General features: G+C 39.0%; 1 protein-coding gene across 1 annotated transcript in view; it reads left to right on the forward strand.

Annotated features, from left to right (window-relative positions):
* Window positions 1-19767, forward strand: part of TMC1 (transmembrane channel like 1) — a 51430-nt gene that overhangs the window by 20174 nt on the left and 11489 nt on the right. The window contains exons 9-15 of the mRNA XM_070934515.1: window positions 1187-1329; window positions 2794-2938; window positions 4465-4659; window positions 11332-11511; window positions 13538-13690; window positions 14734-14862; window positions 17611-17678. Coding sequence (XP_070790616.1) covers window positions 1187-1329; window positions 2794-2938; window positions 4465-4659; window positions 11332-11511; window positions 13538-13690; window positions 14734-14862; window positions 17611-17678 — 1013 coding nt within the window. The remainder of the gene's footprint in view (window positions 1-1186; window positions 1330-2793; window positions 2939-4464; window positions 4660-11331; window positions 11512-13537; window positions 13691-14733; window positions 14863-17610; window positions 17679-19767) is intronic.

Genomic DNA, 19767 nt, shown 5'->3' on the forward strand with positions numbered 1-19767 from the left:
AAAATACTTTGCTGCTTCCTTTCTCCTTTCTCATAACATTTAAGCCCAATCAAAAGTACTCTCAGCTGAAGGGAGTCTATTGTGTGACTGTATGATATAACGGGCCCAAGAGGATATTTTTCAGTTTCTTATACATAGCATAATGTTCATTTAGAAAAGAGGTCATCTGTAGGCAGAAGAGAGTTAATGGACCAGAATGGCTACAAAGGTTTCTTAAAGGTTCACATTCTACGTTACCATCAGAACTAACTCCAGAAGGTGAATCACGACATGCAATAAATATTTGGGTCCAGCTCTACAGCTATTACTTTGCACATGGCTCAGACTGTTTATTGAAACAGAGTAACAGAGTTGAAAGGAACCTTTGAGGTCATCTAGTCCAATCCCTGTTCGAGCAGGAAGCCCTACATCATGGGTGTCAAACTCGCAGCATCACGTTGCTATCATGTGACGTATTGTGATGTTTTTCTCCTTTGCGGAACTGGAGTGGGTGTGGCCTGTGTGTGATGCATCTGGCCTGTGGGTCGCCAGTTTGACACCCCTGCCCTACATCATTCCAGACAAATATCAAGGAGCCTGGATAGCTTAACAGACAGAGCTCTGTAATTTAACACCAGCTGTCTGCAATTAAAGTAAGATCGAATCTCCCCAGGCTCAAGGTTGACTCAGCCTTCCATCCTTTCTAAGGTAGGTAATTTGAGGACCCAGTTTGTGGGGGCAATAAGCTGACTTTGTATAAATATACAAAAGTATGAAGGCTATTGCTTAATGCATTAAGTTAAGTCTCCGGAGAAGGGCGGCATATAAATCAATTTTTTTTTAAAAAAAAATGGTTGTCCAGTCTCTTCTTAAAAACCTTCCAGTGATGGAGCACCTACAACTTCTGAAGGCAAGTTGTTTCACTAATTAATTGTTCACTGTCAGGAAATGTCTCCTCATTTCTAGATTGGTTCTCTCCTTGATTAGTTTCCATCCATTGCTTCTTGTCCTGCCTTCAGGTTCTTTTAGAACTGCATCTCCCAAAGTATTCCAAAACTTCGAAGCCTTGGAAATTGTAGTCCTGATACTTCTGGATGGTGCCAGGTTGAAATGCGGTGATTTAAAACAAATTAAATCATGCTAGGTTAAAGTCTGTCCCATGTCTGATGAAATGTACTTTTCTGAACTCTTGCCATTAATTTTTCAGGGCTTTGCACAATATTCTGTGCTTTTCTACGGCTATTACAATAACCAGAGAACAATTGGGTGGCTGAAATTCCGAATGCCTCTTTCATATTTTTTGGTTGGTGTTGGGACCATCGCTTATAGTTTCATGGTGGTCATTCGCACGTAAGTTTCTAGTATTTCAAAAGGATTAAAAAGAGGTAATTAATGATTAACCGGATTATTATATGTTACATTTATATCCTGTTTTTGGCTCCCAGGCAGCAAACACTTTTTTATCTCATTCTGTTGTGGCTTCATAACAATTCTCGGAAGCTAGGTAGATGGAGACACGGCTATTTCCAAAGTCATAAAGTCAGATAAGTCATCAAAAGTATTCCTTATCTAACTTGCAGTGTCTTTCTATGGTTTTGTTCCGACTCAATGTTATCTAAATTTCTTTCCCCTCTAGTCCCTTAACAGGGACCTCTAGTCCCTGTTAAGGTAATCTGTGAAAATCTGTTTGTAATGATCACTGGTTTGCTGAATATTGACTTAAGACTGAATGTTTGAATCAGTGGTGGGTTGCTACTGGTTTGCCCCGGTTCGGGCAAACTGGTAGTAGCAGTGGCAGGAGGCTCCGCCCATCTGCCTGGACATCATCAAATATGCTCTGCGCATGTGAGTGAAGCGAGCGCAGGTGCACGAGCGAACTAACCGGTAGCAAAAGTAAGTGAAACCCACCACTGCAGGGCACTCTAAACCTTGAATTCAAACCAGTGGTGGGTTTCACTTACCTTTGCTACCAGTTCGCTCATGTGCACATGCGCAGAGCATATTTGATGACGTCCGGGCGGGTGGGTGGAGCCTCCCGCCACTGCTACTACCGGTTTGCCCAAACCAGGGCAAACCGGTAGCAACCCATCACTAGTGCCCTGCCTGCTGATTTTTTTTGTATAGGATCATAGAGTATTTCAGCCTAGAGCCTTAGGATTCAGAGAAAAATTGAATCTCCCAGTGCCAAGTTTTAGGGTTTTGTACCTCATTCTATTCCATATCCATTGCTTACTTGATTAAAATATAAAAAGCAATTTCACATACAAATCATACTTAAAAAAACAACAACCCTGTTATAAACATTAACCACATTTCTTTGTGTGCCTGAAAAGTTTTTTCCCCCTATAAATTCCTCACAGGAAAGGATTGCTAGGTAGCTGCTATTTAGTAATTTTATTAAGAAAGAAAACCTCACAGCACAATCTCTAGGGCATAACAATAAGAAATACCCCTGACATGTAATCTGTACATGCTAACTTTCCATCTGGCCACAAGGTAATCTTGATCTATATTTACAGAAACTTGAGAGTAAATCGCCTTACATTCTTCAGCTTGTTGATAAATAAATTCATGAAAGACAGTAAAACAATGAAAAGATTTGTGTGTTTTGTGTTTGCTTATTTTTCTATTTTTGCATGAGCAGATCAGAAAACAAAGGATAGTCACGAGCAGAGCTGAGGTGACACCTACCTAAATCTCTCTACAGTGGAAATAATTTATCATGGAATCACAGGGTTGGAAAGAGATGTTTAGACCATTTTTTTCTTGAAAAAAAAATCATTTAAGCCACACTTCTATTTTTGATCTTTTCAGAATGGCAAAGAATGCACATAATGATGGTGGGGGAGATGATACAAGTTTTAACTTTAGCTGGAAAATGTTCACCAGCTGGGATTATTTGATTGGCAATCCTGAAACAGCAGATAATAAATTTGCATCAATAACTACTAGCTTTAAGGTAATCTTTGCTCACAGTTTGTTCAGAGTAATCAAGTGAGAATAATGGAATTTTACTCACAAGAGTGATATTGCCCTATTATTGTATATATTACTATATATATTACTGTGAAATCAATACCTGAATCAGTCAGTAGCAAGGCCATCTTATAATGCAGGTAATTGTGTTACTGACAACATGTAGAATTCAGTAGGCACAATATAGAGATCATCCTGTTTATTGTTACTTCCCCTTCTCAGAACCATATAACTACTTCATGAATGAATAACTAGAAGGCTTATGCAGTAATTACTAACCTGCTGAGCATGTATGGAAACACATATATGCAAATGTAAACCTTTGCACCTTATCATTTTATTACTTTATCTGAAATGTAAAATTCATTTCCACAGTAAGCATGTAATTTTACAAACAGAGAATGCTACATGGATCTACCAGAAACATTCAGATTCCCCACTTTCTTGTCTATGAAATTCAGAAAAAACCCAAACAACTCACTTTATTGCCACTCAATATTGTCCCAAATCCAAACTGACCCAAATTCAATCCATAATAGCATGCAATGGCAACAAGGGATTGGATTTTTCTGGATTTCACAGACAAAGGAAGTGGTAATTTTGACTATTTCTAGTAGACACATCTAGCATTCCTTGTTTGTAATATTACTTGCTTAATGTTACTGTGGAAATGAGTTTTACACCTTTGGCCCTACTTGAAGGGTCTCTGACCTAAATTTCAGACAGCCAAACCCCTCAGATAAAATGATAAGGTGTAGAGTTGTAGTTGTAGTTTATATTTACATAAATACATGGTCAGCAGATTAGTAATTAGTGCATAAGCCTTCTGGTTATTCATTCACAAAGTAGTTATATAGTCCTGTCAATTAATGTTAATATTTGGATTCCCTTGTATATTATTATCTTCATTCATGGTATTATAGTGAATATTTACTTTCATGGATGTTTGAAAATGTCCTTGCTTTTTAATTTGTACTTGGTAGCATCTTTTAATAATTGTGCAACATGCAGGGCAGTGGTGGAATTCAATTTTTTTTGCTGCCGATTCTGTGGGCGTGGCTTGGTGGGCGTGGTGTTGCTTGGTGGGCGTGGCAGGGGAAGGATACTGCAAAATCTCCATTCCCACCCCACTCCTGGGGGAAGGATACTGCAAAATCCCCATTCCCTCCCCACTCCTGGGGGAAGGATACTGCAAAATCCCCATTCCCTGCCCACTCCTGGGGGAAGGATACTGCAAAATCTCCATTCCCACCCCACTCTGGGACCAGCCAGAGGTGGTATTTGCCGGTTCTCCGAAGTGCTCAAAATGTCTGCTACTGGTTCTCCAGAACCTGTCAGAACCTGCTGAATTTCACCCCTGATGCAGGGCCTTAATAAAGATTAATGTACAGAGGCTGTAATGAAGAGCAAAAAGGATATTCTGGTTATAGATTTTTTTGGCTGGTATCCTGATTCTTCTCAGTTTGCTTACTTGTACTATTTTTGTTTTAATGTGTCAAATAAGCACAGGAAGCCATTGTGGAGGAACAAGAGAGCCGGAAAGAAGAGAACATCCACCTGACTCGATTCCTAAGGGTTCTCGCGAATTTCTTTGCTTTGTGCACCCTGGCTGGGAGCGGCTATCTTATTTACTTCGTCGTGAGACGATCCCAGAAGTTTGCTCTAGCAGGCATTGAAAACTACGGATGGTGGGAGAGGAACGAAGTGCGTTCCAGCACGCTTTGTTTTGTAAAACAAATGTGATTAGAAGAGCTAGAATTATGCAGGAAAAAATAAACGCAGGCAGTCCTTGACTTAGAACAGTTCATTTAGTGACTGTTCAAAGTAACAATGGCACTGAAGGAAGTGATTTACGACCAGGGTTGGGATTCAAAAATTTTAGCAACTAGTTCTCTGCTAGTTGCTGGGTGGGTGTGGCCATGATGGGTGTGGCCTCCTCAGCCTCCTGCACCATGGGGGGGGGCATTTTCACCCTCCCCAGGCTCCAGAGGCTTTCCTCGAGCTTCTGGGAGGGTGAAAACAGCCTCCCCCGGGCTCCAGAGGCCCTCCGAAGGCCAGAAATTGTCACTGAAGTTTTTCATTTTCAGAATGGACATAAAGGAATTGTAATGTTATTGAAATCATTTTTTTCATAAGATATTTTGGATTGCATCTACGGTACTCTCACATTTAATTTTCACAGAAATGAACAAAATAATTCAGGACTATGAAGGTCCCATAAATTTCAGTGAGAATTATGTATGACTTAAATTAGGATGGATGGACTCTATCATCTTGGTGAATAGCTTGGTGAAAATTGCATTTAAATACTCACTGTTTCTATGTAACGTCATCACATCAGTTGTGCTGAAGTAATGCAATTGCAAAATTTGTTGGGCTTTCAGACAACATTTCAGTCAAATGTGTAATCCAGCCGTATTACAGATCTGCTGCTACAAGTGATGAACACATGTTCTTGTCAGATTTGGAATGCAATATTTGATGATTACAGCACCAGATTTTCACAATCTATATATACTATGATATTATTAGGACTATGAAATGCTTTTCAGAATCTAGGAAGAATTGCACAATAAAACTCTAATATTCAGAGTAACTCAATGTTATAATAATAGATTGTTTGAGGGTTCCTTAGTGCTCTTTGATCTTGGTTGTTTTCTTGCAGAAAACAATCTGCAACCTTTCTTTCATTATCCAAACCAGGTAACATCATCAGTGCTAGTCCGAACTAGTGCCGCCACTGATTATTTTAGCTAGTTTGGGTAATGAAATGAAACATCTGCAAGAAAACAGCCAAGATCAGAGAGCACCAAGGAACCATCATTTCAATCCTGAGCTACAAAGATTCTCCTTTACTAGATTGTCCACTGCTAATCTAGATTCTGAATCCAGAATATGTAAAATAGATGGTCTTGCTTCAATGCAAAACTAGAGTTGGCTCATCTTATTTGGGAAAGAGTTCCGTTCTAGCTTACAACTGCAGAATTGTGAAATCATTGATAATAAGATCTTGAATCTGTGGGAATTGAGCAAGCTGGTTTCAGAGTCCCAGAAAATGGCCAAGAATTCTCTGCAATGAACAGTGGTATATTGCAGGAATACAGTATATGGGCTGATTGGAAGGAGGGAAAGAAGTACTGTGAAGATCTGTTGTTGAGCTGGGCTGGCTGAGAGGAAAATCAGGAAGAGACTGCTGAGAAAATGAGGTAGTTTGATTGGTACTTTTATGAGTGAGTAAAATCAGCATAAGGTCAGAACAAATTCAAGCCCTGACTATGAAAATCCATAAGTTTACCATAGTTGGTGAACTTAGACATGAAGTATGGATATGATTTACAGTGGTGGGATTCAATTTTTTTTACTACCGGTTCTGTGGGCATGGCTTGGTGGGCATGGCAGGGGAAGGATACTGTAAAATCTCCATCCCTCCCCACTCCAGGGGAAGGTTACTGAAAAATCCCCATTTCCTCCCGATCAGCTGGGACTCGGGAGGCAGAGAATAGATGGGGGCAGGGCCAGTCAGAGGTGGTATTTACCGGTTCTCTGAACTACTCAAAATTTTCACTACCGGTTCTCCAGAACTGGTCAGAACCTGCTGAATACCACTTCTGGATATGAAGTATAAAGCATGAAGAAGGAATGGGGGAAGATGATAACTCTTTCAGTACTTGAGGGGCTGGGACAGAGAAGAGAGGATTGACTTTTTCTCCAAAGCACCAGAGGGCAGGGAAAAAAGTAATGGGTGGAAGCTTGTTAAAGAGACATCCAATCTATAGTAAGGAGAAATTTTCTGACTGTGAGAACAATTAATCAATGGAACAGTTGGCCTCTCACAGATGTGGATGCTCCATCACTGGAGATTTTCAAGAATGGACTGGACAACCCTTTGACCAGGATGATATAAGGTCTCCTGCCCTGAGCAGGGGAATAGGACTAGAACAGGGGTCCTCAACCTCCGGGCCATGACCCACTACTGGGCCATGGTCTATTCAGAACTGGGCCATGTGAGTGGTTGGCCGGAGCATGCATGAAGCTCAATTTGCACAAGCAGCCACATGTGTGCCAGCCCATGTGTGCCAGACCACCGCTCACACAAGTCAAGCTGTGTACATGCGCACCGACACACCATTCGTGCTGGCCTGCTGCTTTTGCAAGGGCTGCGTGTGCACATGCATGCCATCCCACTGCTTGTACAGCCCCATTCCCCTTTTCCCCCCAGCCAGGCCGCCAAGCTGCAAAGCTTGGGCTGGATGTCCTCTATGGTCTCTTCCACTTCTATGATTCTATGTTCTATGATATGCAAACTCATGGATAAGACTATAAAGACCTGTATCACTCATCATAACTTTATACCCTGGTTTCATTCAAATGATTCTCTAAACATGGTTTGGAGGATCACAAATAAAGACAATTCACATGTTTCTTTCCTTTTACATGTGACACTTGAGTCCGGGCTTCCTATCTGAATTAAATATATTTCATATTGTAAAACTACTTGATTTTAGTGGCCCTTCCAAATCTGACTGCAAACATGGTTTATAATCCTGCTTCATTAGACTTGTTCAGTGTACAGTCACTTGATTTCAAAATCTTGGCAAAATGGGTTTTAATACAAATACTGAACATTTGCATAGCATTAGGGATTACTTTCAAGTGAAGTGGTTTAGCCAGCAGAATATCATTTGTTGTAGAAACACATAAATAATGAATTCTACTAGCATCTGTTTCTCAAGATATTTATTAGCTCAAAAATTGAATCCGAAGTATTAAAGTCTCACCGCTGCTATCATTCATAAAAGCAAAGTTCCATAAGATGTTTCTATAGACAGGGGAAAAAAATGAAATGTTGATATGGGGATTCAATGATTAGAATTATACAGGACTATAAAAATAATGTAGACAAAAAATTGACTCCAAAATTAAAATATGGGGAAATTTGAGTACAAAAATTTGGCAAAGGTGCTCTGGAAAAAAGGATATTAGGGAAACGTTTGCTAAAAGAATGTGCTAAGAAAAGTTTTATATAACATTATATAAAACTTACATTACATTTTATATAACATTGTTAACGTAAGAATGAACTAATACTAATGCACATTATACAGATCACTAATCCACATATCCCTCTTAAGGCTGTAACTGAGGCACATTACTTGTAAGTTATAAGCAGAAAGAAATTGCTTTTGTAAGATATATGTGTTTTGTGTATACCTCCAAAATGTTATATGTAAAGTGACCCTTATTGAAGAGAATGCGGCACATCAGGAATTTAAAAGAATGGTTAGAAGTTAAAAATCAAGTTTTTGTAGGATATTTTAAAATGGTCTTGCTTATTTAGCACTCCCTATACCTGAAAGCAAGAAAGGGTTTTAAATAGAATGTAACGGAAAAACAGTGTGTAAAAAAGAAAAATAACAAAATAATGCTTTCTGGTTCACCAAGATAAATCTTTTCATCTTGACGAGGATTAAATGCTCATCAGATTGCCTTGATTCATGACAACTGAGAAATAAGTATGCCAGTTAAGTGTTGTATTCTCGCCTAAAACAAAGAATTGTTTTTGACTGGATATTTCCAATTGGTATTGAACTGCTTAGGTTGTCCAAGGCAAATTTTTAAATAGACAAGTTTCAGGTATCATCTTGTTTTCTCTTTTATTTTCAATTTCATTCCCTGATTGTCATTGTTAGATTTTTAAAAAACTTTTTATATCCATCAGATATAAGTTGTCATATTTAGGCTGGATTTTTTAAAGGGAAAAACATAGAAACCAAATTGAATTAGTGGCATAGAAAGGAGTAATAGACTAGCAAACGTGTGAGTGGAAAACTTGAATTATCCTGCCATTCCTTATATTAAATTTTCCTGCAAGTGTATAACTACAATAAACACATAACTCTAAATTATTACACTAATTATGCAGAAACAAAATATGTTTACTCAAAAAGGTAGGGATTTTTTTATTAGTCTCTGTTGCAGCTGGGATATCTGAGAAGATTTTTATTACTGCACACAGTATGAGTTTGAATGCATGATTTATAATATACAGCTGTTAATTCTTAATTAAGGTACATTATAATGGCAACCACACAAAATTAAATGTTTTTATGGAACTGGAATATTGGAGAATGCTAGAATGCGGCTGTAATCTCAGCCTTGCATATAAATTCATAATGATACTTAGAAGTGCAGAATCTCAGGATCACTCAACTTGCATCTATTTATTTAGCCACTGAAATTACTACAGCACTGAAAACATACAAATGGTCTTCACATTTACAATGGTCATAGCATCCTCATAGTCACATGATCAAAATTTGAATATTTGGCAATTGGCATCTATTTACATTGGTTGAAGCATCATATGATTGCCATTCATATGAGCTAAGGAGCCACAGTGGCGCAGTGGTTAGAGTGCAGTACTCTAAGAGTAGAAATTAGGCTAACTGCCGGCTGACTGCAATTTGGCAGATCAAATCTAACCAGGCTCAAGGTTGACTCAGCCTTCCATCCTTCCAAGGTGGGTAAAATGAGGACCCAGATTGTTGGAGGCAATAGGCTGACTTTGTAAACCGCTTAAAGTGGGCTGTAAAGCACTATGAAGCGGTATATAAGTCTAAGTGCTAATGCTATTGCTATTAACAACCTTCCCAGCTGGCTTCCAACAAGTAAAGTCAAGAGGGAAAATGGAATTTGCTTAGCAACCCTGTGATTCACTTAACAACTGCAGTGGTTCTCTTAATAACCATGACATGAAAGGTCATAAAATTGGGCACAACTCACTTACAACTGCCTTGCTTAGCAAGAGGAAATCTGGTCCTAGTTGTAGTTGTAAGTCAAGGATTACCTGTACTATTCAAGCTTTAGGTTTGAAGAAGGATTAAATTTATAAAATCAAAGCATTGGAAAGGGCCATGTAGGCCATTAAATTAATCCTTCACTAACTATAGGAATCCAAATTAAAAATCCCCAACTGGAATTGTCAAACTTCAAGGGAAGGAAGTCCACCCTTTCTGGAAATTGTTTCTGATCTTTCTGTTAGGAAGTTTTTTTTTATTAAGATCTTCCTTCATGTTAGTCAATTAATTTAGAATGATAAACAACCAGCCTTGAATTGCCATCTTTTTAAGTATTTAAAGAATGCTTTGATCTCTTCTAATAGTCCTTTGATCTCTCTTCATCAAACTTAATTTTAGATGCCTGATCATCAACCTTTTCTGAACCTATTCCAGTTTGTTTGACTTCTTCAGCGGGACAAAATACTATCAGCTGTAAAGAACAGAAAATCTACTTACAATTGTTAGCTTACTGCCAGTAATACTTAGATCCATTGATTAGTGGGATGTGTTTATTAGTGTATTTCTAAAAATAAAAATGTAGATATTTATTTTGGAATAATCCCCAAAAGAAAACTATTCAATATTGGTGTTCTGTCTTAAACTCCATAGCTAAAATTTTTAATGTTACCTTTGCCTATTTTTAAAAGGATAGTTTATTGCACTGGGCTTTTCTTTTTCTAAGAAAAATAGTTGATAAATAAAATATATATTTCCCCCCCAAATAAATAATGCAATTAAATAAACAAAATAATACTTGATCAAAACATGACAAAATGCAATCCATGCTTTAAGACAAGCTTTCATAAACAATTATGCAATGCTACAGACAGGCTTTAAAGACAGGTGGGTAATGCTATGAAGGTGTCATAAATTACAGGTGTGGAAATGACTTCCCCAGTGTATAAAACCTGTAAATTAAAAGAAACCAGGTGGGAACATTGTGAATTTCTCATATATGTGTGTTTTCCATAATATGAATATCCAAACAAATAGACTCAAAGGTAGGAGAATTTGGTGACTTATTCTCCTGTTTCTTAATATTATTTTTTGGAAGGTAATGGCCTCACAGTTATAGTTTATAAGTAGATAGTCCATTACCTGCCTGATGTTTTCTGATCGCTATAAGATATTTGACTGAGTGATTCAGTTGATTATCCGATGAGATCAGATATGTACTTTTTTCCAAAGTTATTTCATCTGAAGATTTAAGGATCCATCATTGTCTTACTGTCCTTTCTATAGTAAAAAGAAAAACCTTTTTTTAGCATCTGTACTGGTAGACCTCTTAATGCTTTACTTTGATTACAAACTACAATAGAACCTTATTATTCTCTGTCAAACTTCACCTTTCAATGGTGAAGAAAAGAGAAGGAGTAGAAGACAATAGGGTAAATAACAATAGGGTAAACAACAATACTGATAAATACAGTCACTATTTTTGTTACATCTTATTCTTTAAAAAGTTAATATTTATTGCTGCACAAGTAGGATGTGAATATTATATTAAATGTTTTAACTTTTACTCTCCCTTCCTCAGGTGAATATGGTCATGTCACTTCTAGGAATGTTCTGTCCAACTTTATTTGATGTCATCAGCAACCTTGAAAATTATCATCCCCGAATCGCTTTACGGTGGCAGCTGGGACGCATCTTCGCTCTTTTTCTGGGCAACTTGTACACCTTCATTATTGCTCTCATGGATGAAATCAATCTCAAGGCAAGTATTTTGCTTTCTATATTTTCAGCTTTCTAGAAAGAGTTTCCAGTCTGATGTTTTGATTTTTAGAATATAGAAAGATACTGTATTTATTAATGTCACATCGAGACTAATGGAATGTTAGTTAAGGCTTATTTGCTTTAATTGCAACTCATTCAGGCCAAATTGAGCTGGAATACAAATATCACATCTTGGATTTTGAGTTGCTAAAGAGGAAATAATTCTTATTGTCCGACTGGCATATATCTGCTTTTAAATTCAAATATTTGTAGAAGTAGTTTAAACTTACATTATATTTCTAGACTGCTGATCTTAATCATAGCAAAAATAGCAGTCTTCTGATGCCTTATCCTGTGCTTTCTGGAACCGAACTGTGTTTGTAAAATGTTATTCTCAGCTACAGTGTAATATATGCAGGATTTCCTGAATGTAGGTGAAATGTAATTTTGCATTTCATTTTCCCTAGATTTCACTGCTTATAGTTCCCATGTTTCCACCAAACAATATATCTATATCTGGCTTAACTCAAAACCCTGGTCAAACACCAGACTTAGTTTTCTTGTCAGAGCAGTCACAATATCATCTCAGGAGGGGAACTCTTTTGGTTTTCTGTCATGTTCAAATCACATCCTGGTGACTTGAGATTCTCTCACGTTATCTCCAGGGAGGTAGGACCAATTTGACTGGTGACTGATGGACTCATAGGATTCCAAAGGAAACTGGAAATTTTATCTGAAGTTCTGCTGCACAGTACTGCTGAGGTGTTGGATAGAATCATGCAGGGGTGGGCTTCAAAAATTTTAGCAAGGGGTTCTCTGCCCGGTTGCTGGTGGGCATGGCCATGGTGGGCGTGGCCTAGTTGGCCTCCTGCACCATGGCAGGGGGTGTGTGTTTTTGCCCTCCCTGGGTTCCGGAGGCTTTCCTCGAGCCTCCGGGAGGGCAAAAAGAGCCTCCCCAGGCTCCGCAGGCCCTTTTCTGGGCCTGTTTCCGGCCTTCCCGAACTTCCGATAGGCCCATTTTTCATCCTCCCCAAGCCTCCATGTGCGCCCTGCACTTACCTGCATCCAAAACGGGCTGTGTGGGGACTCATGGGTTGGGTGTGGCGGGGTGGGCGGCGCCAGCCAGGAGTGGGATTTGGCGGTTCTCCGAACTGCACAGAATCTTAGCTAGAGGTTCTCCCGAACCCCTGTGAACCCCCAGCAGCCCACCCCTGGAATCATGCCCGTATGACTTCTCTTGGCCCATCGCTCTCTGCATTCCTTGTAGTCTATGAAGCAGTTGAGTGAGCTGAAAATGGTCAAGAGAGATCTAGAATGCTACTGGAGGAAGACAAGGGATGAATCAAGAATTAGAGCCACTATTAAGGCCTATCTTGTGGCACTTACAGCAGTGAAACATCAATGTTTCTCTGCTCTTATTGCATCTGCAGATAATCTTCCAGTGGCCCTGTTTAGAGTTACCTGGACCCCCTGGGTCAGAGGTCTACCTTCAGGCCTTCCCTGAAGAATTTTCAGCTCACCTAGTGGATAAAATCACTCAGGTCCATTCTCAGTTGGTGCAGGTCCTTGGAGAATTTGGTTCCTTAACCAATATAAACAACGTGACTCTCAGTTTGCTATTATTATTACCAAGTGATAAATAACAAACTGAGAGGTGGGCCTCTATTGAGTTTTTTTACTGAAATAATCTGAGAATGAATCTTTTACATTTTTCTTTTGTTCAGTCTTGTCTGATTTTGGGAGACTACCTGGTATAGTCCCCGGAGTTTCCTTGGCAAGGTTTTTCAGAAATGGTTTGCCATTGCTTCCTTCCTAAGGCTGCGAGAAAGTGACCATTCCAAGGTCACTCAGCTGGCTTCATGTCCAAGGCAAGATTAAAACCCACAGTCTTCTGGTTTCTAGCCTGATGCATCACACCAAACTGCTTCTCATTTTTATGTTATAGTCAGTTTTTGTCACATTGCTTCTGAATTATATTCATTAATATGATTTGTGATCCAGGGGAAAAATGAGTCTTCTTTTTTTAGCTGGATGAAGAGAAGATTGTAAAACAGAACATGACAATCTGGCTAGCTAGTTTGTACAATGGAACCCTGCCAGAAAACATCACAACTCCCCCTGTTCAGGTCAATCCTGCAGATGTTCCCAGAGGTCCTTGTTGGGAAACCATGGTTGGTCAGGTAAAGCAGGTCTCATACTGAAATCATGTTTGTTTGCTTACCATTAGTTGCTTCTGCTGTTGTAAATTCTTATCACAACTCTTCATAATGTCCCTGGTGGAATCACTTTAGGGGGTGCTGAATAGCAAGAGAAGGAAAATACAATTGGGGAGCATATCAACGTATTAATGTACCTAGGAAAATCAATCTAAATGAATCCATTTTTTGAGAGTCATAAGGACACTGTATTCCTGAACTTTTCCAAATGAGTCTGCTTAGTCCAAGCCATATAATAATTTTAGCATTATTTATTTATTTATTTTGTATTTAATTAATTCAATTTGATCTTGCAGTGCTGCATGACTGTATGTAAATTTTAGAGGAAACTCAGGAAATAAATATCAGGGTTCCAATTGATTCCCTAATTAAATCATGAGCCTCAAGCCAAGCTTCAAAAGAAATCCAGTTATTTATTAGGAACTTCATGTCGGCACATTCCAAGTGAAGCCAACTCTGATCCCACTTAATTTATGTTTTGGCTCTGACCCTGTTTTCCCCCTCCCTCCAAGGTATGTCATCAGTCACATTCTCCAATGAAGCAATTTTGTGGGTTGTAGAGATCACTCCCCTCCAGCTACTATGGGTAACTGCGGATACGGCCTTGACAGAGATATGGCTGGAATGTGCTTTTGTTTTGACTGACGTGTTGCCTCGCTGTGGCTGCAAAGTTCATTTTCCCATCCCCCTTGCCTATGGCAACTCGAGAGCACACCAGGGATGCTTTGTGAGTTGACAATAAATTTGATAAATAAGAAATAAATTGTAGGCACCAACAACCAAACCCACATGTGTAAGAAACAAGCTAACCACTTTACTTAAATCAAGGATGTCCAACCTTGGCAACATGCTTGGCTAGTGAATTTTGGGAGTTGAAATCCACAAATCTTAAAGTTGCCCTGTCTTAAATAGAAAATGGGGGGTGGGGACAGAAGCAAATCACTCCAGTAAAATAAGTAATGCACACTTCTTTTCCTAAATAAAAACAGAATTTTTTTTCCTTGCAGGAATTTGTGCGATTAACAGTCTCTGATACTGTGACAACCTACATTACAATTTTAATTGGGGATTTCCTAAAAGCCGTTTTTGTCAGGGTATTCAATCACTGCTGGTGTTGGGACTTGGAATATGGCTTTGTAAGTACTGGCACCTTGGCTTTATTTTATTTATTTAATTTGCATAGCTGTTCATCTTGCAAGCAAGTGCCTGGATGGCTGAAAACAAATTTTGCTGGGGCTGAAAAGGACGAATCCTTCTGAAAGTGTTATTATGAGAACATTAGGAAAAATGTTATTATACCTTACAACAGAGGTCTTCAAACTTGGCAGCTTTAAGACTTGTGGACTTCAACTCCCAGAATTCTCCAGCCAGCATAGCTAGCATAGCATAACTGGTTGGAGAATTCTGGGAGCTGAAGTCCACAAGTCTTAAAGCTGTCAAGTTTGCAGACTTCTGCCTTACAGGCTGAGATAAGAGTTTTATATTGTACCATTGACTTAAAAATGCCAATTTCATTCCTATGCTCAACAAATCCAACTAAATTGCCTTCCTTTGGTGGAAAGGATTGAGAAAGCAAAACATTTGTATTAATATCAGTTGAAGCTCCCCCCCCATCTTACATTTTTATTAGAAAAGGATTTAAGCTCAGATTGCATATGGAAATATAAAACTCATCTCAATATTTTTATTTATTTATTTATTTATATCCCACCTTTATTATTTTACAAATAACTCAAGATGGCAAACATATCAAACATACCTTCCTACTCCTATTTTCCCTACAACAACAACCCTGTGAGGTTGGATTGTGCTGAGAGAGAGTGACTGGCCCAAGGTAACCCAATTGGCTTTCATGCCTAAGGAAGGACAAGAACTCACAGTCTCCTGGTTTCTTGCCTGGTGTCTTAACCGCTACACCAAACTGGCTCTGGACAGTATTTCTGGAAAAAATGACCTTCCATGTGAGCAATTAAGTAAATGAAGAGAAAATAGATGATATACCTGTAGGAGTAGTAACTGGACATAGAGCTTACCTGTAGGATCTCTTTGGAAACTTTCAGAGTAGCATAGTGAGGTAACTCTTCTCTTTATGCGTTCATTTTCAAACACCCCAATGCAGAACGCTTTATCCTGCAAGATAGTTAAAATGTGAATAAAAGAAAGAGGAAGAATAGAGGGGAAAATGGTTGACATTTATGTGGTGGAATGTATATTTAATTACAAGCTTGCAAATTAATGTGAGGGGAAAATACAGGATTTTATCATAATTTTAGGTTCTGCCTAGGATACTCCTAAGGGCTCCTAGATCACCGAGTTACTAGCAAACAGCAGTGATCTTCCATTTCCGGAAATTGAAATCTATATTTCAGATGTTAGGCGTTCTGTTCGTTTCACTCTTCTTTGAAATACATATTGCATAAAACTGTTGCCGCTTTTCCTCTTTCATGATGCCAAATGAATCAAGGATAATCAGCTTAATTCCTTACTTGAGATGTAACATCAGTACATTTTGCTCAGTTTTTGGCAGAGCATTTAAGGGATTAGCATGCACTTTTCTGATCTACCAACATAAAACATTTCAGTTTAGGCAAAAATTTTATGTTTAATATAGGCAGGTGTTTGTCAACCTTGGTAAGTTTAAGATACAAGGATGTCAGCTCCCAAAATTCCCCAACCAGAATGCAGAATTCTGGAAGTTTAAAGTCCATACATTTTAAACTTGCCGAGGTTGAGAAACAATGATATATTTTTGTTTGCATTCTGTGTTTTTAAAAGCTGGGTGACAAGCAGATATAGCAGGTGGAAAGATTTTTTAAAAATCTCCAACACTTCAACTGTAGGCTGACAAAAATCTCCATTTGTGGATTTAAAAAAATTTTTTTTATATATCCTGCCTTTATTATTTTTATAAATAACTTGGGTGGCAAACATGTCTAATATCCCTTCTTCCTCCTACTTTCCCCACAACAACAAAGCTGTGAGGTGAGTTGAGGTAAGACAGGTGACTGTTACAAAGTTACCCAGCAACTTTCATGTCTAAGGTGGGATTAGATGTTACCATCTCCCAGTTTCTAACATGGTCCCTTAACCATTATTTCTTTCTATTTATTTTTTCTTCATCATGCATCTGTGAAAGATAAAAAATGATAACTAGTCAGGATTATTTACACATTTTTCTTATCTGCCAAAACCCATTTTTTAATAAAACCTGAAATGCTAGATGGGTTCTGTCCTCACTTCTGGATAGAACATAATAAGTCCTTCTTATGGATTGATTTTAAAACAGGTTAAAGGGGAAGTCATTATTAGTTTTTAGAGAAATTCAGGAAAAACAATGCACTGAGGAGAGATGCATCGGCCTTCAATTTTGTACATTGTTACTTGGTAAATGTGGGGAGAATGTCCCCACCTATCATTTAATAATAGAGATGCCCATAAAGTATCATAAAGATAATGGCCACAACAGCGCTATTGAAACACTACCATGCCCACAAAAACAGTCTCCATTGTACTATTGTGTCTGCCATTTTCCTTCCCCCCCCCCCACTTCAAATCCTTCAAGCAATCCTGGTCAAGACTATTTTGGAATTGTAATAATTGATTGACTTGTTTGACAGTCTCTGTATAAACTATAAATAATATATTTATAGCGTGTCTATAGTTTTTTTAAAACTAGAACCTTAAAAAAGTCTGTATACTTAAACAGCTCTATCAACACAATGCAAAATTCGGCTTTAAGGTGACAAAGTATTTTTCAATAATATTTGTTGGCACCAGGAAACCCTAATGCAAAACAATTGCAGTGGAATAATTTTGCTTTTCACATCATCCTAAGTGGTGTTATTGTACAAATCTAAGAAAAATCTTCTGTTCTTTCTTCTTAGCCTTCGTATTCAGAATTTGACATTAGTGGAAATGTGCTTGGTCTGATCTTCAATCAAGGCATGATCTGGTCAGTGCAACTTGGGAAATGCAAAAGACCCCCCCTAAAAAGATTTTGTAGAGGATACAACATGGGAATTGTAACATGAGAGTGAATTGTTTGTTCAATCTCTAGTTCTGGGCACGCAATCACAGTTGTAATCTGGCTTTGGAGTCTCCATTTCCCGATGCCAATCTGACTTTGGTGAAATTCCCTGCTGAGTGTGATGAAATAACCTAGTATAAACTGGGCACAAGATCTGGTTCTGCCTCTGAAGTTAGAAAGATATTGGTTGGCATCTTTCAAACAAAAACCATCCCCCCCTCCCAAGTAATTTAAGACCACTGTTTTTATTCATTAACCACTTGAAGTTAGAAAATTGGACCATTAATTCTGTTCCAAAGATCTCACACAGAGGTCACAGCATTTCTCTAGAAATGCACTTTCTTCCTTCTGTGATTTATTTTTCTGTGCTTCCATTGCCTTATGAACGTGACTGACAAAGCTACTGTTTGAAAAACAGAAGCAACATGTTCATGGCAATTATTAATCGTTTATCATCAGTGCTGTGGCTGACACTTGCTTGGCCTTGAGGGTGAAACCTTAAGAACTCCGTAGATACAATGATGTGATATCATTGCATGTGTTGTTTTCATTTCTCAAGATGGTTCCCAGACTTCAAAGTCCACCATAGCAAGCACTATGGGAAGGAGCCAGTGGCGAAATCTAAAATTTGTTACTACCGGTTCTGTGGGTATGGCTTGGTGGTGGGGGGTAATGTGACTGGGTGGGCATGGCCAATTTTTTTTTTACTTTTAAAACCATTTTTTACATGTAAAACCATGTAAAAAAAATGCTTTCAAAAGGCTCTGACGATCCCAGCTGAGTTGCCTGATTGTCAGAGGGTTTTTAAAAAAACCTCTGCTGATTAGGCAACTCAGCTGGGATCGTCAGAGCTTGGATCGTCACAGCCATTTAAAAGAAAAAACTTTTTTTCTTTTAAATGGCTCTGACAATCCAAGCTGAGTTGCCTGATTGGCAGGCAACTCAGCTGGGATCGTCAGAGCTTGGATCGTCACAGCCATTTAAAAGAAAAAAAAGCCTCTGATGATCGCGTGGCTCAGCTGGGCATGGGGGGCGGGGGCAGGGATTTTTGCTACCGGTTCTCCGAACTGCCCGCCGCCATCGTTACCTACTTGCCTGAGCCGGTCCGAACCGGGAGCATTTCACCCCTGAAAGGAGCCCAATGACAACAATTTTGAGGCCTGACAGATAACAAGAACTCTGATGTTTACCAAACTCTTCCAGACTGTCAGGGTCCTATTGTGGTTACTCTACCCATTCTTTGCTTTAGAATTTACAGGGTCATTTCACCCCTCGATTCTTTTCCTTTTGTTTCAGTAGATTGGAAATGGGAATCAGTAGAACAAGCCTGCTCTGTCAGGTCCTTGGTTCTCTCTGAGCTTGGCTGGGTTTTCCCCCCCCAGAATTTCATTACCAAACCAAACATCATCAGTACTAGAAGAAAGTGGATTTGCTCTCTTATTATTTACTAGTGGCTTGTCCTGTCACTATGGATAGGAATGTTCTTGGTGGTTCTTTGATTAGGCTGTTGTTTATCAAGGAGTATATGTCAAAAATCTCCAGATCACTCCCCCCCTGCACACACTTACAGGGCAAGCCACTAGTATATAAAAAGAGAGCAAACACCACTCCCTTCTAGCACTGATTATGTGCCCTATTTGGGTCATGAAATGTCTGCAAGTAAACCACCAAACCCAGAGAGCACCAAGGAACCTACAGTTCAATTCTGAGCTACAAATATTCTCTTCTGTTGGCAGATCGCCTCTCCCTTTGCTCCTTTACACAGGAAAAGGGATTGGCTATAACACAAAGTCTCTTTTGTCAAGACAGACTTCACTAGAATATTAGTAGATTCCAGGGGTGGGTTCTACTTACCTTTACTACCAGTTCGCAACAGGGCCGCGCGCTACTGCTCATGCACAGAAGCATCTTGATGATGTCGGGGTCGGTGGGCGGAGCCTCCCACCGGTTTTACTACCCGTTCTATAGAACCGGTCCGAACCGGGGGCAACCCACTACTGATAGACTCTGTAAT

The sequence above is a fragment of the Pituophis catenifer genome, unplaced genomic scaffold (assembly GCF_029215685.1).
Source record: "Pituophis catenifer annectens isolate HBS135680 unplaced genomic scaffold, rPitCat1.0.hap2 SCAF_2, whole genome shotgun sequence".
Classification (NCBI taxonomy): domain Eukaryota; kingdom Metazoa; phylum Chordata; class Lepidosauria; order Squamata; family Colubridae; genus Pituophis; species Pituophis catenifer.